The 26,294-nt window shown below is 45.9% G+C and overlaps 1 protein-coding gene across 5 annotated transcripts in view; it reads left to right on the plus strand.

Moving 5' to 3' along the window:
* CHD4 (chromodomain helicase DNA binding protein 4) overlaps window positions 1-26,294 on the plus strand; it is a 65,437-nt gene that overhangs the window by 11,736 nt on the left and 27,407 nt on the right. For all 5 annotated transcript variants that reach the window (XM_085619808.1, XM_085619811.1, XM_085619810.1 and 2 more), the window contains exons 3-25: window positions 662-786; window positions 3,111-3,299; window positions 4,333-4,451; window positions 6,772-7,013; window positions 7,199-7,323; window positions 7,603-7,738; window positions 7,858-8,039; window positions 8,268-8,501; window positions 9,624-9,827; window positions 10,039-10,241; window positions 10,480-10,611; window positions 10,789-10,885; window positions 11,180-11,371; window positions 11,931-12,131; window positions 12,498-12,635; window positions 12,750-12,871; window positions 13,254-13,427; window positions 13,742-13,883; window positions 14,023-14,154; window positions 18,786-18,903; window positions 19,184-19,308; window positions 19,474-19,711; window positions 20,401-20,579. In XM_085619808.1, coding sequence (XP_085475934.1) covers window positions 662-786; window positions 3,111-3,299; window positions 4,333-4,451; window positions 6,772-7,013; window positions 7,199-7,323; window positions 7,603-7,738; window positions 7,858-8,039; window positions 8,268-8,501; window positions 9,624-9,827; window positions 10,039-10,241; window positions 10,480-10,611; window positions 10,789-10,885; window positions 11,180-11,371; window positions 11,931-12,131; window positions 12,498-12,635; window positions 12,750-12,871; window positions 13,254-13,427; window positions 13,742-13,883; window positions 14,023-14,154; window positions 18,786-18,903; window positions 19,184-19,308; window positions 19,474-19,711; window positions 20,401-20,579 — 3,749 coding nt within the window. The remainder of the gene's footprint in view (window positions 1-661; window positions 787-3,110; window positions 3,300-4,332; window positions 4,452-6,771; window positions 7,014-7,198; window positions 7,324-7,602; window positions 7,739-7,857; window positions 8,040-8,267; window positions 8,502-9,623; window positions 9,828-10,038; window positions 10,242-10,479; window positions 10,612-10,788; window positions 10,886-11,179; window positions 11,372-11,930; window positions 12,132-12,497; window positions 12,636-12,749; window positions 12,872-13,253; window positions 13,428-13,741; window positions 13,884-14,022; window positions 14,155-18,785; window positions 18,904-19,183; window positions 19,309-19,473; window positions 19,712-20,400; window positions 20,580-26,294) is intronic.

The raw sequence follows: 26,294 nt of genomic DNA on the forward strand, positions 1-26,294 counted from the left end.
GTGCCAAGGCCCACATCCCCGAGTTTGTTTTCCGGAACGAGAAACCCTTTTTTGTTTTTAAAAACAAAAAGCTGCCTTGTGCCACTTTCTTTTCTCTTTTGGTTTTTTAACAAACATGTTGTCTGTTGGGGAAGACATGGGGGGGGGGGGGGGGGGGGGGAGACGTACCGGCCTCTGCCTGCTCGCCCCTAGGGCTGCCGACAGTTCTCCTTTGCAGATCAGGTGCTATCCCAGCTCAGTGGGTTTTGCTAACTGAGCATTGGTTTTGGAGCCGCAGTTAAAGTTCACAAGCTATTGATGCACACATTTGCAACTTGTAATTTTGATTTGGAAGTCTCTTTATGCCCTCTCATATTGCAATGCTCAAAACCCAATTTATGACCTATTAAAAGGCTGGTTTGCACTGTAAAATCTCTTTAGTGGTCGCACACCTTGTGGTGTTTGTGAATCTGAGTTTGCATGCCATATCAGTATTTTTGGTGGAATGCCAGTTAATACTTAGAAGAAAAGGAGCAGAATTTCAGAGTGTGCCTTTGGACGGCCACTATGAGCATTAGTTTCCTTTTATTTGCGGTTTCTTGATTTATCAATCACATGCCCATGGCTTGGACGCCACTGATGTACATCAGGCTGTGGTAATGATTCTTGCGTCTCTCCGCAGAGATTGAGGAAGATCTGGATGAGGAGTTATCCGAGCCAGAAACGCCCAAGTTGATCAAGAAGAAGAAGAAGCCGAAAAAACTGCGAGAACCCAAAAGCACCAAGCCCAAGCGCTCGAAGAAGGAGGTCTGTGTTAATGTTGCATGACTGGTTTATTTATAAAATGTTTTCTGCTTTTTCAAAGTTATTAACTGTTTATAGAGGAGCTGCACCAGGAGTAATAACTGCGGTGAGATGATGGTATCTGCATAGTGTCTAACTGTGCCAAACGTCTCTGGCCATTGGGGGTCCTTTTACCTACAGTGAGGAAGGAGAGTTAGAAAAAATTAGTGTTTAAAAAGTGAGCCGTATTTGTATTAATGCACTGAAGCAGTGGTTTTTAATCCGTGGTCGGCGGGCCCCTGGGGATCCACTGCACCTCCTCAGGGGCTTTGTGGACCGACCGTCAACATTATTTTTATCAATCGTAAGCATTTTGCACTAAGTAATTATTAGATGGTTCCTCCTATGAGAATACATGTTTCAAGTATTATTATTACTTAAAGTCTACTGTATCGCCTCCCCAGTGTATTTAATGGCTTAATAAAATCAATGAAGATATGTTAAAAATCATGAGCATTTAAACTTTTTAAATCCGAATCTGGTTCCTAGTTCAAGGATGAGTATGTGTGGACTGACTGCTCTGATATGAACTAGCAATTACTAGAAACCATTTTAAATTTCTTTTGATTTTCTCAAAAATCATACGCATCTGCACACTTGGAGAGCCAGGGCTCCTGGCACTCTGTGATCTGAGCGTGGGTACAGCCCACCCAGGCTGCTCTTCTCCCTTCTTTACATAGGCAGGCCCTTACCTACTCGAAGGACTTTAACTTCCTGTATTGAAAAGGGTGCATGCCTGCATTTTTCAGCAGAGCTGAAATACTTTCACTGGCAAAATCCCACTCTTCAGTTGGCAGCCTGTGCTTTGGCATCTGGTCTCCCGCTTTGTCCATACCAAGCTTGATTGCTGCCTTGTCTGTCACTGGCAAATGTCAGTCCAGTTAAAACTTTTCACTACTACAGCTTTGATTTTACCTATTGATTCAGGAATGTGTCCTGGGTCTTAAACGGATGTGTAGGCTATCTTGTATGTAAACACGTATTTGCAGAGAAAAGTAGATGTGCTGTTTTCATGTAGTGTATTGTTTGTGTATTTTTAGGTCGAGCCTATTAGTTGTTTGGTTCAAAAAATGTTCGCTTACCAATAACTGACAGTGGGCTTAAAGTCCGCCTATTGTTTACCATTAGCTGCCTTTATTGTTGTTCTAATCCACTTGCTTCTTATTCAATAGCTTGCTATGTCTATCTTTGTCCCTCCACAGAGCAAAGTCTGTTTACTTATGTTCTTCCACTTTTTAGGGACCAACTTACTTATTTTTTTTGCTTAAACACTCCATGAGAGGGCATGTGCCGTCATGTACTTTTCCTTCCTCGCACGCAATGTTCTCTTTATCTCTTTATGTGCTTTTCGAATGCTCCCCCATCTACTGCTCTCCCTGTCTCTTGCTTGTGTGCTTCTCCCCTTCCCCTGTGTTGCTCGCCCTAGTGTGCTACTTTTCCTCTGCCTTTTTTTGTTTAAAATTTACTTTCCGTCTCCACCCAGATTTCTATTTTTTGGAAGAGCCAGGCAGCAAATTGCTGCCAGCCCTTCCACTTTCCAAATAAAGGCACTTCTGCCCTAATTCATTTTGATATATATATATTAGTGCAGGCTTTCTCTTTTTACTTTGGAGAAAATTGGAGTTAAGTTTAATAAAGGCATGGTGGTATCGCCCTTAGGCTTGCACCACCGACTGTCTGGATGCACACCACCAAACCACAAGCCCAGAGGGGTGTCTGTTTTATTTATATATATATATATATATACATACATACATACACGGGTCATGATGCATGCGTGCACACCTCCAAAGTGATATGCGGCTACATCATCGCACCTTTATTTTACTTTTGTTCCTGCTTTGCTTGGCAGCACCAGTAGGTGGCAAATATGAGACCAGTTGGCGCTGCCAATTTTTTTATTTGTGTAATTCTGTTACTGTAGAAATTGCTTTGAGGTTCCTTCCCTCCATTTGTGATTCAGTGGGGTCAAAAGGTTAAGAACCGCTGCTCCGAAGGATCGCAGACACATGTATTGCAGGTCTTGTGTCCGAAGGGACTCAAAGGAAGGCGTCCCAATACTGAGGGTGTGGACTCCACTGTATCTCTTGTGTGGTTTCCATCCCTCTTCCTGTGTTGGAAAGAGTGTTCTTGGCTGTGTGTGGTCCTCATCAGGACAGGTGAAGCTCCCTTGAGATGCATGCCTCTTGTGAGTAGTGATTTAGTCGCCTGATCGTTTTGGCTTTCTGACTCCTGCAGCAGTCTGAATCATCGGCTTCTGTTGATGATCTTCCTCCTTCTTTCTGCAGGACCTTGGTGACAGTTCTGGTGAGGGCCTTGAATTTGGCGAGGATGAGGATATTCGCTCTGAGAGCGAAGGTAGTGACTACACACCAGGCAAGAAGAAGAAGAAGAAACTGCCACCCAAGAAGGAGAAAAAAAGCAAACCAAAGCGCAAGGAAGAAGAGGAGGACGAGGATGATGATGATGACTCCAAGGTACTTTGCACAGTCCATAGTTTGTTCCTCCGGTTTCAACAGACTTTTTTTTTTTTTATTTTTTTTTTTACAGTTGTCGATTTACAAGAAAGAGGCCTTTACTCTTAATGCCGCGCCCATCAAAACATAGTGTTTAATGTAAATAAGTGGTGCTCAGATCAGGGGAAGGCAGCCTTCTGGGTCCCCATAAGCTGATACAATCCACACATCTCTATATGCACAAACAGATCAGCACCCACTATGTGTTAATATTCTCAAGATAATCCGTTCTGTTCCGATATCAATTAATAAAATACAACAATAGTTCTGGATCTTGTTCAATTTTCTAAATTCACTTCAGAATTTCTTAGGCTCATTAAGAATGCTGCAAATATGTTGTGTGATCAAAATTCTTTATTGGTGACTTTGTTCTTCTAAAAATGCACTTCTCAAAGCATCAGTTTTGTTGGTTTTTGGACTCTTAACCCGGAGATGGTCGATGCACACCGCATATTGCTGACTAGGTAGGCCTACATGACGGAATGGTCCATATAAGAAACTTGCATTACTTTGGGTGCTGAGCTCTCTCATAAAACTAAGACACTTATCCTAACAATCAAGGTTCTTTCTGTGTACACCAACAAAAACTGATGCTGTGATAAATGCATCTTTAGAAGAACAAAGCCCTGAAGAAGTCTTGTGAAAAGACTAAACGCGTTGGCTACGCTGATTTGAACTTTTCTATAAACCACCAGTAAAGAATTTTGAATACATAACATGTTTGCAGCATTCTTAATGAACATCTGAAAATTTGAACTGAATTTAGCAAATTGAACAAGATCCAGAACTAGTGTTCTATTTTATTAATTGATATCGGAATAGAACGGATTATCTTGAATATTGACGCATAGTGGGTGCTGATCTTTTTTTGCATATGGTTGTGTACAGTTGTCTCTGCTCTTGCCCCTGTTTAAATTGGTGGCTCATCTAGAGTATTTGCCCCTTTTTCCATGTCTAAATATTCAGCATTCACCATCCCTTTAATTTTTGGTAGGAGCCAAAATCTTCTGGCCAGCTATTGGAAGACTGGGGTATGGAGGACATTGACCATGTATTTACTGAAGAGGACTACCGGACACTTACCAACTACAAGGCCTTTAGCCAGTTCGTCAGGTGCGTATTGTTGATCTTTTTGATAAACAAAAAGGATCCACCCAAGAAGAAATGCAGTTGATGATGTTTGGTCATGGGTCAATTCGTGACCTGTATACGTGATGAATACAATGCCTATGAATGTCGAGAACTACATAATCATTGTGCCAGTGAAGTGTCCTGTAATAAAATGGACATGTACAAGACATACACACATGTAACAAAAACACACACACTAAAAGGATTGTATCCCAAGATAGTTCCTGCAGTGACTAGGGAGTTTTTAGAATCAGACATGAGATAACCGCCTGGAATTGAAAAACATACTTGCTGTATTGAGGCCAATGGCATAATGAGCCTTAGAGTGAAAGGGACCCTGTGCTAATTGCACTCTGTAGATAAAGCTGCATTAGGTCGGTTTCCAAATTCGGTGGAGAATTAGAGCTGGCCTCTGGAGCGGCTATGCCGTACTCGCATATACCAAGGTGCTGCCTTGCATAATCGTCCCCCTCGTGGCTCTGTCGATGTGGTTGTGCCGAGTGGAGCGTTTATTTATACTGTACTCAAATTGACCCCAAAGTTCCCGCCACCGTCTGTGTCTACGTGCGCTCGTGGAGCACTTCATCCTTGCGATTAGGGAAACTGGGGATTGCCGTTAACCCGGAAGTTACAGCGTGTACCCTCACCCGGAAGTGGTGTAACTTCCGGGTTTACTGCAATCCCCGTTTTCCCTAATCGCAAGGATGAAGTGCTCCGCGAGCGCACGTAGACACAGACGGTGGCGGGAACTTTGGGGTCAATTTGAGTACAGTATAAATAAACTGTCCGCTCGGCACAACCACATTGACTGAGCCACGAGGGGGGTGATTATCGGAGGCAGCACCTTGGTATATGCGAGTACGGCATAGCCGCTACAGAGAGACCTGCTCTAATTCTCCACCGAATTTGGAAACCGACCTAATGCAGCTTTTTTTATCTACAGAGTGCAATTAGCACAGGGTCCCTTTCGCTCTAAGGCTCATTATGCCATTGGCCTCAATACAGCAAGTATGTTTTTAAATTCCAGGCTGTTATATCTCATTTCTGATTCTAAAAACTCCCTAGGCACTGCAGGAACTATCTTGGGATATAATCCTTTTAGTGTGTGTTTTTGTTACATGTGTGTATGTCTTGTACATGTCCATTTTATTACAGGACACTTCACTGGCACGATGATTATGTAGTTCTCTACATTCATAGGCATTGTGTTTATCACGTATACAGGTCACGAATGCCACATCTGGAACGTAATTTGTATACCTGATGTTTCTTCCTATACCTTGTTTCTTCCTATACCTTGTTTCTTTTTCAGGTTTGCAACTAAGGAATTACCTTTTGGCATATAATTTCAAGACCATTGTGTCCCATTGTGGTACTATCTACACATAGTATTTAAACTGTTGACTTCATCATTTCATTTATGTGAGTAGGGTAGGGATCTGTGTACCCGTCCTGAAGAAGCAGCACGCTTCGAAACCAGTTGACACACGCAGGAGATCTTGTACATTTATACAACATGCCTCCACCTCCCACCTTTGTAATAATACCGGCACCAAGGTTTATTAAAGTTTTTTACTCTTATGATGCTAGGTGTTTTTTAACATTCACTCCTGACCCTACCTCCCACACCACAGATAGAGAGAACATCAGTGTTCCTGCGTATTCGTTGGTAGTAGCACGCTGCGTCCCGTAGAGGGATGCGAATACCCCTATGATGAAACATGACACCAAGGGCCCTTTTGGTGTATGAGGGGTATTTAAGAAACACAAAGTGCTTCCCACCAATGTAGGAAACGCACTTGACCCATGACCAAACCTCATCAATTGCATTTCTTCTTGGGTGGCTCCTTTTTGTTTATCAATAATTGTAAGGGGAAGCTAAATCAACCCCAGGTGTTCGTGTAGGACATCAACTCTCCACTTCCTCCTTTTGGTTGTCTGCGTATTTTTGCTCCGCAGCTAATGTTTGCTGATATTCTAGTCTCACAAGCTGCTCCACTGATTCGACCATGCCTTTGATTGACATTATGACCTTGGGCTCACCTCCCTTCTCCTGTCACTCCCTTGCATGTATGGTTCCACCAATGACAAAGGGCTGAGTATAGACTGCTCTTCTGGGGTGAAGGTGAAAGTCGTTCTGCTTTCTACAGTCCTTTTGATCTCCACTGACCTAAACATTTCTCCACTTATGAGTCTAAACCATGGGGTTTTATGAAGGGGGTGGATTTGGGGGTACCAAACTGAGTCATGAGGCCCTGATGTGCTGTTCTCCACGTTATATTTTTATTTCCTCTTTCTCCAGGCCTCTAATAGCTGCCAAGAACCCTAAGATTGCTGTGTCGAAGATGATGATGGTCCTGGGGGCCAAATGGCGGGAATTCAGCACAAACAACCCCTTTAAAGGGAGCTCTGGGGCATCAGTAGCTGCTGCTGCAGCTGCTGCTGTTGCCATGGTCGAGAGCATGGTGTCTACCCCAGAGGTACCCCCACCAGCACCGCCGGTTGATGTTCCTCTCCGTAAAGCCAAGACGAAGGAAGGCAAAGGTGAGGCAGCTTAAGAGTGGTTTGTACTTCATTTTTTTTTTTTTAATTTTCACCTATGTCGCTCTCCTTCTATTACCACCTCCCCCCCCCCCCCCCGGTGTCTTGTGCTCACACTCCTAGAAATGCTTGCTTACATGATCAGAATCCTAGTTGAGTGAGAGTCAAGTCTACCTCTTATTTCTCAGGGCCCAATGCCAGAAAGAAACCTAAGAGCCCTCGCGTGCCAGAGGTGAAGAAGCCAAAAGCCAAGAAGGTGGCCCCCCTTAAAATCAAACTAGGAGCCTTTGGATCCAAGCGCAAACGCTCTTCGGTAAGAGGCCAGCATTAGACTACAACAGTAGTGGGTACCGGAGCAGAGATCTTTGGGATGCTGTCCAGCTCTGTTTAATACTGGGCACCTGGAGGATGTCTGCCCATGTGGCTTCTAGCCTGAGGAGGCAGAGCATAAGGCAAGACCTGGGGGGTGGGCAAGTGTTTGGTTTTCTAGTATGGATAGGTAGATAATGGGGTTTGGGGGGTCACGATGGAGGATATCTGGTTATTTGCGTTAAGACTTTCCATTGACTTGACTTGTTATCTTCTACTCCAGAGTGAGGAGGAAGATCTGGAGGTGGAGTCTGACTTTGATGACGCCAGCATCAACAGCTATTCAGTTTCTGACGGTTCCACGAGTCGAAGCAGCCGGAGTCGCAAGAAGCTGAGGGCTAGCAGGAAGAAGAAGAAAGGTTAGAGCTGATCCCACACTCCGCCTGTTGCTCCATTCTTGTATCCAAACCTACCCCAGGCTGCTTCTCAACCACACCCTGCCGCGACATGACTACTTTATAATTCTCGTCCCTGCCAGGAGATGACGACACTCCCATGCCTCCTGATGGCTATGAGACGGACCACCAGGACTACTGCGAGGTGTGCCAGCAAGGTGGAGAGATCATCTTGTGTGACACTTGTCCCCGTGCCTATCATATGGTGTGCCTAGACCCCGACATGGAGAAGGCACCTGAGGGCAAGTGGAGCTGCCCGCACTGTGTGAGTTCTGTGGGTTATACTCTTAAGGCCCATGGTATGGTCAAAGTGAGCTTGATGACAACTTGGGTGCTGTGTTTCCTGGGGACCTGAATGGTGAATTTGGAGAATCTAGTGTGTGACAGAAGACTGGTTGAGGCATTTGGTGACCTCTTGGAAGCTTGAGGCATGGTTCTGGGTCAGAATGCAAGTGTTTTATCTAAAACTTTCCCCCCAATCCCTACATATCAGGAAAAGGAGGGAGTTCAGTGGGAGGCCAAGGAAGACTCTGAAGGTGAGGAAGACCTAGAAGAAGGTGCAGGGGACCCAGAGGAAGATGACCACCATATGGAGTTCTGCCGCGTATGCAAAGATGGGGGAGAGCTGCTGTGCTGTGACATTTGCCCCTCGTCCTACCACATCCACTGCCTAAACCCACCTCTGCCAGAGATCCCCAATGGAGAGTGGCACTGCCCACGCTGCTCAGTAAGTGCCTCCATTCACAGCATCTAAGCCATGCAACTTTAATGTATGTTTTATTTGTACATTTCACATGAAGCAGTCACCCTATTCATACTTCAGAATACTCTTGTATTATTATGGTATTGGGCATTTTGTTGGGTTTGATGTCTCAGACTGCAGCAACCTTTGAACATTGTAATTCGCTCTTCTTTTTGAGATTCTTGTTGGCAGAGATGTTGTACAGTGGCAGCATGCAGGTATAAACGAGAGATGGGAAGTGCAGTTGTGCCTTCGAATGAAAGTGTCTCTGCCAAGACCATTTGTAAAAAAGATTTACAAACCAGTCACAAAACCTATGAAACAGATATTATTTAATGCAAACTAGAGAACCTTTAAGGGCTCCATTATATGATATTGAAACGGATATAGTGCTAATCAAAGTTTCTATTTAATATGTTAAAAGCACACTTGGTTAATCTCAATTGCAGAACATTTTACACAAGTTTTCATCTGCTTGTGCTATCCAGTGCGTTGAATGTGTCGATTTTTCAAGTCCCTTTTTGGTTCAGCATGATCAAGACTGGTGAAAGCCTACAGTCTACGTAGGTGGTCTTCCAACTTTTTATGTCGCCCAGCCCTCTCCACCCCCCATTTCCACCTGCAATATAACACCATTGCCAACACGCTATGGGAAGCTCAGTCTCCTTAAAGTTTTACTAAATCAAGTATTTACAATGCAATCCTTTTTTTGAAAAAAGAAAAACTTTGAAGGCTGTTTTATCCTCCCTCCCCCATTTTAACATCTACTCAAGCCATTTCGCAAGTAAACAAACATTTCACTGATTGCCCTTTACATAGCGGCTGGCAGTTACCCTGTGTTTTTTTTCACTTTCTATACAGCACTATTTTCAGCATGATGGTCCTCTTGATCAGTTCTTGCCCTCTCCATCCAGCGAAAGCCCTGTGATCCACATTATTTTTGTACTGCATTTTCAGTTTAAGCAGGTCGACCTGAACCGAAGGCAAAGGCCTTTCTCGTTCTCTAAACTAGATCTGCTGTTCTGCGTCCTACTTCTATTTTGTTGGTCCTTTTGTTAGCTCCTTGGCTTTTGTGTTGACCCTTGTATGGTATTTTCAATCTTGCAGTGCCCACCTCTGAAGGGGAAGATCCAGAAAATCCTGACCTGGAAGTGGGGTCAGCCCCCCCCACCCACACAGGTCCCAAAGCCTCCAACAGATGATCCGGACGCCCCTCCACCGAAGTCCTTAGAGGGCAGACCAGAGCGCGAGTTCTTCGTGAAGTGGCACGCAATGTCCTACTGGCACTGCTCTTGGGTCACAGAGCTTCAGGTGAGGTACCAGGCAAGGCTGGAGGTTTGGGGGCTGTGAATTGGGGGGATATGTCCTGGAACAGATCCAGGGGTGGAGCTGTGGAACTGGCCCAGAGGCTAGGATGTGACCGCATCATCCAGGCAGTACTTTAATGGGGGGTGGGAGGGTCGCAGGGTCTTGAGGGTTGGAGCCCTTCTGACAAGTCTGCTTGCCTTGTGCCTCTCTGCAGTTGGAGCTTCACTGCCAGGTCATGTTCAGGAACTACCAACGCAAAAACGACATGGATGAGCCACCTGTAGATTACGGCGACGAAGAGGAGAAAACGCGCAAGAGGAAGAACAAGGACCCCAAATATGTGGACATGGAGGAGAGGTTCTACCGCTACGGCATCAAACCAGAGTGGATGATGATTCACCGCATCTTGAACCACAGGTAACTTCAATGCCTGCCTGATCGTTTATCAGATGCCTGCTTTTATTTTCTGCCTACCCACCTCTCTCTCTTCTCTATGTAGTAAGGCTGCTCTTATTGCCTATGTCCTGCTTCATGGTTATCTACCTGTTGCTGGTCTCTTTAGATGTGATCTCCTCTCTTTATCCCCTGCTTCCGCCTCTTATCAAACTCTTCCCATAGTCTCTGGGTTCTGAGTTTTTTCTCTTTTCCTTTTTAGCATTGACAAGAAAGGCAATTGTCACTACCTGATCAAGTGGCGTGACCTGGCCTATGATCAGGCCTCCTGGGAGTTAGAGGATATAGAAATTCAAGACTTTGACATCTTCAAGCAGTCGTACTGGACTCACAGGTACCCACCCCGTCTATCTTGCTCTTAAGAGCCTTTGTTCTTATGCTGGTGCTGATTAGACCAGAATGGTGGGCTGTTAGGAACTTTTGGAAATGGGAGATTGCATGTCTAGAATTGTTGTTGGTTCAGCCTTGATTTTGAACCCTTGCTTATCACACCCGGCTACTTCCTCCTCAGGGAGCTGATGCTTGGTGAAGAAGGCCGACCCCCGAAAAAGATAAAGAAGGTGAAGCTGCAGAAGCTTGAACGCCCCCCAGAGACCCCCATTGTTGATGTGAGTCTTTAGGTGAAAGTAGTGCATACTGTTACGCATCTGAGGGAAAAGCAAATATTCGGTCACTGGAATGTGCAAAATAGGACTTCTATCTGCTATTTTGTTACTATTGATTTAGCCATTTGGATTTTTTTTTTTGTGTTCTTTTGAGATGAACATCGCCATCCCTTACCTTGTGTCTCCAGTGAAGGTCATTCACAAAAATGCCTTCCTTTCACTTGTGGTTGGACACGTTTTATAATGCCAGTTTTTTTATTTTTTATAATGTTGTTTCTTCTCCCTCTTTTCTTTCAGCCAACGGTTAAATATGATCGGCAGCAGGAGTATCTTGACGTGACCGGCGGGACCCTGCATCCCTATCAGTTGGAAGGCCTCAACTGGCTGCGCTTCTCCTGGGCACAGGGGACAGACACCATTCTGGCTGATGAAATGGGCCTTGGCAAGACAGTGCAAACAGCGGTGTTTCTGTACTCCTTGTACAAAGAGGTAAAGCAATGCTGCTAGCTGGAATTTGTGATGAAGGTAGACTTTTTATATCGCTGGCTGTAAAAAGGCTTAGTTTTCTCGGGCTACACATTTTTTCATAAGCTTGTAGCAGTCTCTGAGTTGAAGTGTAATTGAAATGCATGAGCAGCAGATCAGAACCCCTGGCCACTCAGCCCAAAGAGCTCCCTCTTGGGTTACGCATTTATTTATAAAGTTTTATATAGCGCGAAGAAGACCCCGATGGGTATCGGAGCTCCTCAAAATTTGGGGTTAGGAAAGAAGAAAGGAAAAAGTCATTTAAGAATGCAGGCAAAAACAGTGACGGGGGGTATCAAAGAACATCATTTAGCTAATACAAAAGCGTGCTGGGAGAAGAACAAGCATAACTTATAGTATAGCCAAATGACTCTTCTTCACAGGTGCTAGTTTAATATAGTAAGTAATCCTGGCGCGGTGAGTGAGACAGATGAGCCGTGGCCATTTAAGACCAGAACTTGTTCATAAGGATGCTTGACAGGTTTGTGCAGGCCCGTCGTTGACATCCGTTTCTGTCCCATAGGGTCACTCGAAGGGCCCCTTCTTGGTTAGTGCCCCACTGTCCACCATCATCAACTGGGAGCGCGAGTTTGAGATGTGGGCGCCTGACATGTACGTAGTGACCTACGTTGGTGATAAGGACAGCCGTGCAGTGATCCGTGAGAACGAGTTCTCCTTTGAAGACAACGCCATCCGTGGTGGAAAGAAGGCCTCTCGTATGAAGGTGAGTACGAATGATGGGACGGGAGACCGCTTCCATAGCATCCTTGTCTTTGTATCCTCCACACCTTTTCTGCTTTGCCAAGTCTTGCATTGGAGGGAGAAATGGAGACTGCTTAGTGAACGTGATACAGAGTGATGTGTCTTGCCAGAATGAGTTCCCGGTCTCTTGGGAGAAGTGTCCTCATTCAGGAGGAGGATATTTCCATTGTCATTAGCTGAAAATGCTGCTGAATTTGAACCTTGCACACAGCCAGCCTCCTCCAATAATTCCTAACTCATTAAGAAGGGTCCTTTTTTGTTAAAAAAACTGAAATTGCCTTGCCGTCTCAGCCTCGATTTTAATTTGTTTCAACTTTGTTACATGCAGAAAGATTCGTCCGTGAAGTTTCACGTCCTGCTGACTTCTTATGAGCTGATCACCATCGACACCGCGGTGCTGGGCTCCATCGACTGGGCCTGCCTGGTTGTTGATGAGGCCCATCGTTTGAAAAACAACCAGTCCAAGGTAAGGGTGTCTTATTTGGACCCCAGGTAGTAACGTGGTTGTATGTCAGGAAATAGGCTACATGAAAATGTATGTGGTTGCCTGGCTGAATTGTAATTTGTCCCCCTTATGCAGTTTTTTAGGGTCCTGAATGGCTATCCGCTTCAGCACAAGTTGCTGCTGACTGGCACTCCGCTGCAGAATAATCTGGAGGAACTTTTCCATCTGCTGAACTTCTTGACTCCAGAGAGATTTCAGTAAGACCATCGTTTCTGTGCCCTAGTGCATCCTGTTCTGTTTCTTCGCATCAATTTCAGTCCTTGAACTGGTGGGGCCTTTCCTATTCTAAGGTGGCTGTCCCTTAAGTTTTGTTCACACACCCCTACCCTTCCTCAGTAATCTGGAGCACCTCCTGATGAAGACTTTTATCCATAATGCATCGCCCCCTTCCTCTGTGTACTTTTTGTTCTCCGATTGTCCTCTTCCCCCTAACCTGGAGGGCTTTTCACCATTTCTTTTTGAATCTGATCTCCTTTCCTTTAATGGCTAGGCCGTACTAGAGACGTTTCTTTGCTTCTCTACTTTTATTACTGCTTTCACTGATATAAACTTCCTTCTCCCTGCTCTTTTATTCCTCAGTAACCTGGAGGGCTTCCTTGAAGAGTTTGCAGATATTGCCAAGGAAGACCAGATCAAGAAGCTCCATGACATGTTGGGGCCTCACATGCTGAGGAGACTGAAGGCTGATGTCTTCAAGAACATGCCTTCAAAGACCGAGCTAATAGTCCGTGTGGAGCTCAGTCCTATGCAGAAGTAAGTCCCAATCTCTTTCCTTGAACATTCAGACTTGGCAGCAAAGTCTTTGTATTTGAATGAAATGGTCACTTGGCTTTGGAGTTCCAAACTGTTGGCTAGCTGAAATAAGGATAAGAGTCTCTGGAGATAGTTAATGGACTGGGTGGTCACAGGGATTCTCTGAAGCGTACCCCCTAAAAGCCTTTAGTCTGGTCTATGGGGCCTACTCGTTCTATCCTTCTTGGTCTTTTGTTGGCTCTACAGAGCCCTGTGAAACAGCTGTGGAAGCTGCTTACCCCCATTTCCCCATCTTGTTCCATCTCTCTTCATAGGAAATACTACAAGTTCATTTTGACCAGAAACTTCGAAGCTCTCAACACTCGTGGAGGAGGCAACCAGGTGTCGCTTCTCAATGTGGTGATGGACCTGAAGAAGTGCTGTAACCACCCCTACTTGTTTCCAGTTGCAGCTATGGTATGCTTAAGCTATGAAGTTTACCATTTGGGTGGGGGACAAGCTAAAGGACTTAGAATTATCTATACCTGCATCTCTCCTTTTCACGTGAAGTGCTATTACTTTTCCCCATGATTTGATCTTTTTTTCCCCCCCGCAGGAGGCCCCAAAGATGCCAAACGGAATGTACGATGGCACTGCCCTTATTCGTGGAGCAGGAAAACTGCTGCTCTTGCAGAAAATGCTGCGGAAACTGAAGAACGATGGACACAGAGTGCTCATCTTCTCTCAGGTAAATCCAAGCCGTTTTAGTGAAAAGCAGAGTACCCTTACATGACCTGTTAATTATTCATTTTCCCCGTTTCACATCACACAACATCACCGTGTGGCTATTTAAGATCCTTACGAGAATAGAAGCGTGAGCAAAAGGAAGGAGCGTTAAGTAATAGGAAAAATAGAAAAGATGTTTGATGGCAGTGGGGTGGGGGTGGGGAGGGTCTTACAATGGTCAGTGGCTGGAAATGTGTTTTCCTGCTACCCTGCCCCCAATTCTCTCTCCTCCTTTCTATCCTCTCCTCATTCTCCTCTTTCCTTTGCTCCCTCTTTACTATCCCTTTGGCTGTTCGAATAAGCCTCTGGGACCTGCAAGCGCCTGGATACCCTATTGGGTGATTAGCCACGCTTTTATAAATCCTGATTGATTGATCCCTCTATTAATTTGAGGTGTATAGAACCACTACTTATGACCTTGACCCAACTCTTACGCAGGCTGTGTTTTTGGTATCTTAACTCTGCTACCAGTGGCAAGGCCACTGTAAAATGTAAAATGTAAATTTGATACTTGTATAGCGCACTACTCACCCGCAAGGGTCTCAAGGCGCTTGTACGAATACCGCTGTGGAACCCATCCTGGCTTTCCCTGTGAGGCGTCCACTCCTGGGCACCCCCAAGGTGGAGGCCAGGCATCCTTAGCGTTGTGGGGGCCGTTGTGGAGATTAAGCAAGCTATTGCCCAGAGTTGCAGAGTGGGACTCCATGATTGGAATAGGCACCGAGGCGAGAATTATCAGGTCCGTGGAATTTTTGAGCCCAAGACCCGCCGAGGTGGGGAATTGAACCCTGGTCCCGGGCTAGACCTCTGCATCGGGGTCTGCCACTCTAATCATTGAGCCACACTTCTCCACTGTCCACTGTCCACTGTCCATCTGCTAAGTATTCTCTGATGGAAAAACAATGCCTCCAAGAGGCTAGGCCCTGGCCTCTTCAGCGTAGACTACATATAATACATACTAGGTGGCTTACCTGTTCCCCAAGTATGTAGGCACCCTGTTCATGCAGGCTGGTTAGACTACTGTGCCCTCTGGATTTGGATGCTTTGCTCCTACATATGCTCTATGTAGGAATCTGATGGTGCCTTCAAAGAGCTCCTAGGCGGAATCAATAAAATACATACTCTGGCGAACCCCACTGATGCACACCAGTGGTCGGTTTTTACTTGTAGAACAGTCCATTCATAAAGGCAGTGAGTACCAGTATGCATTACTAAAACTATTCTCTCACTGTGCAACATCCACACTAATATTCAGCAACATCCTCCTTATTACATGTCTTCAAATCTTGCACACCTGACCAAACTTTGTCCCATTTAGGCCAAACTACTACCCACCCACTTCTAACCATGTATTCTGAAGGGTGCCTAGGAACCCAGCAAGACTTCTATAATAGACTGCATAGCGGCATGACCACTCTTAAAGTTCGCAAGGGGTAGTAAAGCATTGTACCTCTAGTACCTTCTATTTCAATATCTTCCTCCACCCTGCTGTTGATCAGACACGCCGGGCTGCCAAGTGATCAACAGGACAAATTATTACCATACAAACAAAACTATTTAGGTTGAGTGATCAAACTTAAATTTATCACCTAAACCAATTCTGAAACTGAAGTAGCTTGAGCTGTTTCAGATAGTAATATTCATAAACTGGGTAGATTGAATCATTTTCTGCCCCAATCGGTACATAAAATTTGAAAGCAATTGCATCTATGTTGGTCAAAGTGTCCAACGATTGCTTTTCTCGAACTACAATTACAAATTCCATGAAAGAGGTGCAGATAATCGGCCATTCAAAACCAGATAAAGATTCCTTTGGTTACAGCAGCTGAAGGCTCATGCCATTAATGAATTGAGACGCAAAGGGTACTCTGGGGAAAATTAAAGGAATTTTGGCTTCTCTCGGTAACTCGGTGCACAGAGCTCACTGCCTTTTATTAGAAAGGGATCTGGAACAATAATGCACGTAATATGCTTAACCGGCATTTGTCGAGAGGCAAGATCTGTTGGTGTGGTTAGTTGCAGAACAGGCTTGTGATCCTGTAGGTTGTGGTAGTATCAAGAATTATTAAAAAAGAATGAACCTGGAACAGTCATGCTGCACTAATCTTTATTTTTATGAATGCTCCACAGTTGCCATTCATGCCAATAGTTTGCTCAGAGGAAGCAGCCTTACAAATGGAGATGAGCTTTTCCCTCTTGCTCAGTTAATCCCTAGAGCTTTTCGTTCTCGCTGCTAGAAGTAACAGACCCAATTAAAGGCAGTGTTGTTAATTTTTATGAATATTTAACGTTGTGTTTTCAGTAGACTATATGCTGTTAGCAATTTATGAACCTCAAACTTCAATCCCACTTTTTATATCTTGTGGAAAGGTTTGTTTTCATTTTCGGGTTAGATCAATAATTCGTCCAGATCAAACTTAATGATTAAAAAATAAGTCAGTCTAGAGCCGTGGTAAAACAATACTTCAATCTAGTTAGCGAGGATGTTTGAAAAATGTAATTGCTTCAAATGTGATGGGGTGAAAATGTTAAATAGACCTTAACATTGCAAGGTAGAATATATTGACTCTTAATCATTGGGTTTCACTTCATACAGTGAAGTGAACCTTTTACCATTTTTTCTGTATTCAGTAACCTGTTTTCTATAAGCCATTGAAACCATCTTTTTGGGATTTTGTCGGGCTGCAGACCAGCCTTCATCAGAAAAAAAGGTCCAGTTTCTAATTTAGGATTTGGGTTAACCTCTTTTTTATTCGGCATCAAGCTAGGTTTTGGCTGCATGGAAGCAATTCAGATAAGCCCAAGTAATTCATTGTGTAAAGAGTCCTCTTAAGCTAATCTCGCCCATATGCTGTAAACGTGCCACACCGCACAAGTGTTACTGAATGTGCCTTGTTGGTTTTACATCAAAAGATCACAATAGATCCATCAATGACGATCTTGAATGACTGCTCCGTTTACCCATCCAACACCGTTTCAGAATACATGGCTTGTAAATGTTGCTGCTGTGGCCACGTCCTTACTAGTAAACGTTTGAAGCCTTCCTAAAGTGTCTTATCTAATGTTTCATTAGAGACTATGGCCTCTCTATTTTGGAGAAACTCTGCTACTGCATTTTGGTATTAAAACTGTCCACGAGATATGGGACCAATTTCTGAAGGCCTTGAAGGGCGCATGGCTAAATTCTGTGCTGTTGCTGTATTGTCATTAAAGTGTTATTTGGGAGGAGCTGATTAAGTTGTGTTCTTAATCATCCCCTCCCACTACATGTCACTGTGTTGCTTATGATGAAATATTTGTGTCTTAATTCAAATAAGTGCGGAGACTTCTATAGCCTTAGAGCCCTCCGTAGTGGGCTCTACTGCCCATTAAAGGCCCGATCCAGCCTTTTCGGCTCTGGTTCTTTAACACACGGGCAGGCCTTAAATGGCTGGTATAGATCGCTGCAGGAAGCTAAGGCTATTGGTACTTCCACCCCTAGAGGGCAGAATGTTCTTATTGGTATAGCAAAGTCCTCACGGAGCCTGAGGGGGTTGAAATCCCCTCCAGTTTCCTGAGACCTTGGTTCACAGCAACAGCTGTGAACAAACATTGTAATTTTGGAGCTCCTGGCTTCTATCAGCCATTAGAAGCCGGGAGCACTCCATTGTCTTCAATGGAGCGCTAAACATTCCACTGTTCCAATTAAAATTAGCCAACCATTGGCTCCTCCTTTCTCGTCACAGCCCTTCTTGCATAAGGGTGATTTGCATCCAGAGACTGGCACCCTGTTGCCAATTATTATCAAAATTTAGTAATTGTCAAACTGCAGAGCTGAGAAAGCAAAACTCTGCAGCTGATGCTTCCAAGTAAAACTTTGTAAAGGTAAGTTGTCTAGAAAGGCCTAGGTTGCTGCCTGACTGGTAACCACCTTTTACCCCTTTGCTCCTGTCACGTCTGGGCAAACCCATAGCCACTTAGGGCCCTCAAACCAACAGGGTCAAGACTAATTTACATATGGCTGGGTCCAAACTTGGGTGACGTAGCGAGCAAAATAACAATAGATTAAACTCCGATCTGCGACTAAGTGTTTGAAAAGTTTCAACACTCCATCCATTTTATTTTGTGATGTTGGCTGGCTATACACAGCAGTGAAACCTGTTTAATCTATCGCCTATTCCAAGGTCCACCAAGAAATGCCAACGACAACATACATACTTAATGACTTGCCATAAATGGAAGTGACAGAACCATGCTGCCTATCCTAATGTAGGGGGTAAACGCAGATGGATGTTAAAATTACGACATGTTTGCTTAGTAAGCAGAGTTTTTTTAATCTACTGCCTAGGTTTAGATTAAATTGGTCAACTTGCCTAGATTTGTCTTTTTGAAATACACATTTTTAATATTTTGTACTCATTATCTTGCTTATGTCGGTTTTTGCTTGGACCCAAAGCCAACATAGTTAATGGTTTCAGGGCTATTGATTACAGTGACTAGTAGGGTTACAGCGAGGGTTTGGTCCAGATATTCTGGTCCTGTACTAGTAATATATTCCCAAATTGTATTTATTCCTCCCTTCCTCAGTTCACATCTCGTTCTCTTTCCCTGTAGATGACCAAGATGTTGGACCTCCTAGAGGACTTTATGGACCACGAAGGTTACAAGTATGAGCGGATTGATGGCGGGATTACAGGGAACATGAGGCAGGAGGCTATTGATCGTTTCAATGGTACGTATGCTCAAAGAGGGGCCTCAGCCAGGATTAAGCAAGTGATGGGACATATGTTGAAATGTATCTTTAGTGTTGGACAGTGTTTTTCCTCATACGTTAACTAGCCCTGAATAATGGTGCTTTGGAGGGACACACATTGTAATGTACACATTGCTACCAATCTCTGGGTGGTGCCAAAGTTAAAGAACCTCAGTTGAAGAAATAGTAAAAAGTCAAGTAATTATATTATGCCTGGGCCATTCCTCTACAGCTAATCTCCTCATTCTCATGTTTTTAGCTCCTGGTGCTCAACAGTTCTGTTTCCTGTTGTCCACTCGAGCTGGTGGCCTTGGGATTAACCTTGCCACAGCTGACACAGTTGTCATTTATGACTCTGATTGGAACCCGCACAATGACATCCAGGCAAGTGGTGGAGAGAAGAGGAAAAGAAGATGCTAGATGCTCTCTGTAAAAATATTTTGTGATTTTAAAACCTGCGGTGAACTGGTGCTACTTCTGTCCCTGCTCATTCCGTATTTACTTTACCCATCTACCCCGCTTACCACTTTTCCTCCAATCTTTTTTCAGGCGTTCAGCAGAGCTCATCGTATTGGACAGAACCGGAAGGTGATGATCTACCGATTTGTCACGCGTGCCTCGGTGGAGGAACGCATTACACAGGTAGCCAAGAAGAAGATGATGCTGACCCACTTGGTGGTGAGGCCTGGCCTGGGATCCAAGACGGCCTCCATGTCCAAACAGGAGTTGGATGACATCCTTAAGTTTGGGACAGAGGAGCTTTTCAAGGAAGAGGTTCAACCTGAAGGTGAGAAAAGGAGCGGTTATGAGAAGTCCTGTTCTCTCTCCATTCCCTTTGTTAGCTGAACAGTCCATGGTTATGGCCTCAAACCAATGGTCTTCAACGTTTTTAATGCCCCCACCCCCCCACCCCTTGTAAAAAAAATAATAATAATGAATAATCATCAGGCTTTCCAAAGTTTCACAATTCTACTAAATTAATCAATGTTAAAATGTCTAAACATATTTAAACATTGCTGTTAAGTTCAGTTAACGCGTGAAAATGCAATCAAATACATGATTGCCAAACATACTATTCAGGTCAAAACACTTAACAGCATGATAATTATTTTGCCATAGCCTAGCACTCCCCACTGAGATGAATTAAGGCCCCCCAGTTTGAAGACCTCTGCCTTAAACCATGTTTTTCACGTTAACTGTCTTTAGGTCTCAAAAGCTCTTTAAGTCACTAACTGATAACGCCTTTGTCATGCGGTCGTTTTGCGTGGTTTAATTTCAAGCATTGTATCCAGGCTCCCTTAGGAAATCCCACTCCCCACTATTGTGAGAGTGTTGCACAAATGTGAAATTCTTCAACATGAGGCTATACTTGGGCTCTGCATCTTAAAATTACCTCTTGTAATGCTTGCATACATGGAAGTGCTTTGTGTTCTGCTCGATTTATATGGTACCACTGCATTGATTCCATTGTATCAGGAGACAACAAGGATGGAGATGATCTGAGCGTTATCCATTACGACGAAAAAGCCATTGACCGCCTACTGGACCGCAACCAGGATGAAGTTGAGGAGCCAGAGCTGGATGTGCAGGGCATGAATGAGTACCTCAGCTCCTTTAAGGTGGCTCAGTATGTGGTGCGCGAGGAGGACAATGCGGTGAGTGGATTTGTTTCTTTCTTAAAAAGTTCACTGAGTTCGAGGCATGTGGGCTGCTGAATTCATATCTGTGCATAGATCGCCGCCTAGTGTTGGGTCCGGATGTTTGCACGTTGTTGTCCTGGAAGAGTCTTCGAAGTATCCTTGGATAGGTGACTCCTCCCCTGGACTACAGTGCGCATGGGCATCCCCTCCATCCTCAGATTGTTTTTTTCCGCCATTGGGTTCGGATGTGCTATCTTAGCTCAAGTTAGGAAAAACTTTTGTCGAGGCCACAAGGCCTTTAGTTCGCGTCGGTACTGTTTATCGATCGGGTTTCGATACTATCTGTTAGTTTACTGACTTTCAGCACCGACTTTGTTCGCATTTACCTGTCCATCGACTACTTCGACGATGGAATCGAGGACGCCATTCAAAAGGTGTCCGGTATGTAATGCGAAGTACCCACACATCGACGTCCATCCGGTGTGCAACAAATGCCTTTCGCCGGACCACGACGAATCGACATGCATGGCCTGTGCCCGATTCCGTTCCAAGAAGACTCTGCGGAATCGTCGAGCGGCGAGGCTCGAGGCGCAGCACGCGGCACCGGCCCCAGCTGACATCTTCGACGAAGCCGACGACGTCGAAGAAGTAGATGTCTTACCCTCCGGTCCCGTTTCCGACCACGACCCCGGTTCGGACGAGGCCGACGAGTCACTCTTCCACAGAGGTGAAGACGACACCGAGGTAGGAGACGACGACGAGGCCTTAGGGGCCGAAGAGAGTAGCGCCGATGATGAACAAGGCCTACCTGTTCAAACCGAAAACTCACCAGTGCCACAGACTATGGCTCCGGTCGAGGGATCGCCTTCGGGCCTTACCCGAGACCTATCACACAGTCCTTCGGCCCCGCCCTCGGCCCCGGCCTCGGATGTTCAGCGGCAGCCATTACCGCTTAAATCAGCTGGTTTCCCTTCCACGAAACCGAAACCGAAAGCTGCTCAAGCTCCTACGAAACCGAAACTGAAAGTGGCGCAAGTCGGATCGAAGCCTTCAACACCTTCGACGCCGGCGCACCGTGTCGGCACCGACCGCACCAAGAGAGACTTCGGTGCCGAACTCGAAAGGGGCGACGTGGGAGTCGACAAACGGAAGAAGGTCATCGGCGCCGACAAACCTGCTCGGTTACCGGCTTCGCCGCCGCCGACACCGAGGGCCGTACCGCCTGCTACGCCTCGCATCACTCCCTCGACGACACCAAAACCTCACGTGTCGAAGACGTCGACGGTGGTCTCCGCACCTCGACTCGATGCACCACTGGCGCCGAAGATACCATTCACCTTCTTCACAGTCTGGGATTCTGACTAAATTACCCAAAGTCCCATCTCCAGCCCGCACACGTACAACAGTACCTAGGTGCGACTATAGACACTCTGGCGGCCACAGCTCAGCCAAATTTAGTGAGGATCAACAGCATACAACTGCTGATCTCCAAGTTCAAACCCAATCACTCACTTCCAGCGCGAGTGTTTATGCAGTTGATAGGCATGATGGCCTCCTGCATCTTCATAGTCCCGCACGCGAGGTTACATATGCGCCCACTTCAGGAGTGCCTAGCACGTCAGTGGAATCAGGCTCAAGGACAGTTGAAAGACCTAGTGTTGGTGAGCGGTCGGGCGTACAACTCTCTGCATTGGTGGAATCCACAAAACCTTTGCAAGGGCCGACCGTTCCAAGAGCCTGTCCCACAGATAGTACTGACAGCGGACGCGTCTCTCCAGGGTTGGGGAGCTCATGTACTCCACTACACAGTGCAGGGACTATGGACGACACAACAGAAGAAGATGCACATCAACCTTCTCGAACTGATGGCAATCTTCCTGGCCATGAAGGCTTTCAAAGTACACCTGTGCAACAAGGTCGTGTTGATCCGGACGGACAACATGACCGCAATGTACTACATACAGAAGCAGGGAGGAACACACTCTCCACAGTTGTCTCATCTGGCTCAGAGCATGTGGAAGTGGGCCATTCAGAGGAACATGTTCCTCATGGCAGAACACCTCCCTGGCAAGGACAACCAGATGGCGGATCTGCTCAGCAGACACAGCCACCAGATGCACGAGTGGGAGTTACACCCATCGGTACTCAAACCGTACTTCCAGCAGTGGGGTCACCCAGAGATAGACCTATTCGCGACAAGCGAAAACGCAAAATGCCAAAGCTTCGCCGCCAGATTCCCACATCCGCAGTCGCAGGGCAATGCGATATGGATGAACTGGTCAGGCAGATTTGCGTACGCTTTTCCCCCAGCACCGTTGATACCGCTGGTAGCTCGCAAACTCCGACAACACTCCCTGACACTCGTCCTAGTTGCTCCCACGTGGGCACGCCAGCCGTGGTACACCACCTTCCTCGAACTTTCCATGGTGCCGCATCAAAGGCTGCGGATCAAACCCGCGCATTTGACGCAGAACCATGGAGAGATTCAGCACCCAGATCCGCAACAGCTGAACCTGGCGATCTGGCTCCTGAAGTCCTAGAGTTTGGCTATCTCAACCTGCCACCTGACTGTATGGACATCATCAAGGAGGCCAGGAGACCCACTACCAGAGCTTGCTATGCAGCCAAATGGAAACGGTTCGTCATTTATTGCGGTAATAATAACGTTAACCCGCTGGACGCATCCATCCAAAACATCATCTGTTACCTCTTACACCTATACCGATGCAATCTGGCGTACACCTCTATACGTGTCCATTTGACCGCGATCTCAGCCTATCTGCAAACCAGGCAGCACCTCTCTCTATTCAGAGTACCTGCCATCAAAGCATTCTTGGAAGGGCTCAAACGAGTCATTCCACCTAGTCACCCACCGGCTCCAATGTGGAACCTCAACTTGGTCCTCACACGCCTGATGGGTCCACCTTTTGAACCTCTACACTCATGCGAGATTCAATTCCTTACCTGGAAAGTGGCTTTCCTTGTAGCGATCACTTCCCTACGAAGAGTTAGTGAACTCCAGGCACTAACCGTTCAAGAGCCATTTATACAGGTTCACGCCAACAGGCTCGTGCTACGTACCAACCCCAAATTCATGCCCAAAGTAATATCGCAGTTCCACATGAATCAAACTATTGAACTGCCCGTTTTCTTCCAAAACCCACAAACTGTTGCAGAAAGGGCACTACATACACTAGATGTACGGAGGGCCCTCATGTACTACATCGACAGGACTAAACCCTTCAGGAAGACAAAACAACTGTTCGTTGCCTTTGCCCCACAACACAAAGGTAACGCCATCTCCAAAGCAGGGATAGCCAGATGGATAGTTAAGTGTATTCAAATCTGTTATCAAAAGGCAAAACGCACATTAACTATTCCACCACGAGCCCACTCAACCCGCAAGTTGGGGGCTTCCATGGCCTTCCTAGGAAATATTCCCCTGCACGATATATGCAGAGCAGCCACATGGTCCACTACACACACGTTTACAAAACACTATTGCGTAGATGTGCAGTCAAAACAGCAGGCAGCTGTAGGACAGGCTGTTCTCAAAACACTTTTTCAGACCGCTGCAGCTGGCACGGGTAGCCGCCGCCAATAGAGGGCACTGCTATGTATTCTATGCACAGATATGAATTCAGCAGCCCACATGCCTCTAACTGAATATGCTACTTACCAGTATGCATCTGTTCTTGGCATGTAGGGCTGCTGACATTCATATCGCCCTCCCTCCTCCCCGGCGCCTGTCGCAGCTGCAGCTCTCAGAATTACTGCAAGCATGGTCATCATTTTCTGTATCTACTCCATCACTGCCACAATGGCGAAAAACAATCTGAGGATGGAGGGGATGCCCATGCGCACTGTAGTCCAGGGGAGGAGTCACCTATCCAAGGATACTTCGAAGACTCTTCCAGGACAACAACGTGCAAACATCCGGACCCAACACTAGGCGGCGATCTATGCACAGATATGAATGTCAGCAGCCCTACATGCCAAGAACAGATGCATACTGGTAAGTAGCATATTCAAAATGTATCACTTTCCTACTGGATGCTTCTGACCTGCGGTTCATAGCTTACCTTACCTGTTAATGGCCGGTGGAGTCTGCAGGCGGATGAAGAAAAACACTGTCTATATTGGAGGGCTGCACCGAGCTATGGTCAATCCCTTAAAGGCATGACAGTACATGTGTTCAAGCTTACTGCAGCTGGGGGGATGCAGGGCTCTTTTAATTTTCCTTTATCCCTTCAGCTTTCTCTGCTACTTAATCTGGGCTTAAAATTTCTTCAAAATTTTACAGGAGCCTCAGAATTGGGAAGAGCCATATGAGATCACAAAAATCTTGGCTTCTTTCCCTTTATTTATTCATATCATGCTGGCCCTGACACTCCCAAGGCCTGTCAAGGTCCGGTTTGTCTTGTCCCTTTGTCTGGTTGGCCTCTTTTGCTTGTTGAACATCGGGGGCCATATTTCAGAAAGTGCCCAGGAGGGGGGGGGGACGGGGGGGGGGGGGGGGGGGGGGGCTGAACCAACCGTTTGTGCCCACTTTGCGTGCCCCTGGAGCACTTTGGTATTACAGAAGGGGCCGCAGACGCATGTGCAGCCCCTTCTGTAGTAACGATAGCACTGGCGCACCTAAAGCGCTATCTTCAGGGGGTTTTCCCTCATTTGCATGGAGGCGTGCCCCATGCAAATGAGGCAATCCCTTTTCCTGTTCGCCGACGCCGTATTACAGACGCTGGCGCAGAGACAAAAAAAAGCTCTAACTGGGCGCGCACAGTGATTTACCTAATAGGTGTGCCACCCCAGAAGAGCCGCCCTCTGGCGGAGGGAAAGGAGGTCCAATGGAACTCCCCAGACATCCTCTTGCAGGCGGGTGCAGTCACTGAGTGCACCCACCTGTAGGGAGATCTCTAATCCCCTTTAAAAGTGCAGGACGGCTGCTGCCTGCACTGTGAAAACACGGAGCAGTTGTAAAGCAGCTGCTCTATTTTTTTTTTCACCAAATGCACTGCCCCAGGGCAGTGCTAGTTCATGGCTGCCCTGGGGGCTGCCCATTCATCGTAACAGGGTGCATTTTCAGTGTTTTCCCGGGAGTACCTTTTAAAAGGTGCGCCCGGTGCAAAAAATGAAAATGCGCCTGGTCTCTCATACGGCTCCAGATGTTTGTTTTAATAGACAGACTCCTACCCTGACAGCTGAGGGCTCCATCCCCTGCGTTTAGTCCTCTTCCCCCAAGGGAAGTCCTTTAGTGCATACATAGGTCTCACAGGAAACGCAACTGCAGCTACTCCTTTTGGTGACTTCTGCCCCAGGTGTCTTCTAGAAAAATAACTAAATATTTTGACAAAGTGTAACCTGGGTAAGTCCACTCCTTTCTGTTTTTTTTTTTTTTTTTTTTTTTTTGTTTTTTTTATTCCCAACCACCTATCTGTTTAGCGAGACTTCTGCCTAAGATAGTTTGTGAACGAGTCTTGACGAAATAGTGAGTCGCCTTTTGCATTTTTATCCGTCGTTGCATTTCTTGAGCGGCATGTGACCAATAAGTGAGAATAATCATTTGGAGCCTTCCTATTTAGTATCCTTTTCAATAATTTTCATAGACTGCACGCATCCACAGTCAACTGCAGCTATCATTGGTTTCTTTGGCTTAGCAGTTCAGATGTATGTACCAGGCTGGTATAAATCCACATTCATCCAGGTAACTTGGCCCCTTCGTTTCCTCGT

The sequence above is a fragment of the Triturus cristatus genome, chromosome 7, assembly GCF_964204655.1.
Source record: "Triturus cristatus chromosome 7, aTriCri1.1, whole genome shotgun sequence".
In the NCBI taxonomy this organism is placed as follows: domain Eukaryota; kingdom Metazoa; phylum Chordata; class Amphibia; order Caudata; family Salamandridae; genus Triturus; species Triturus cristatus.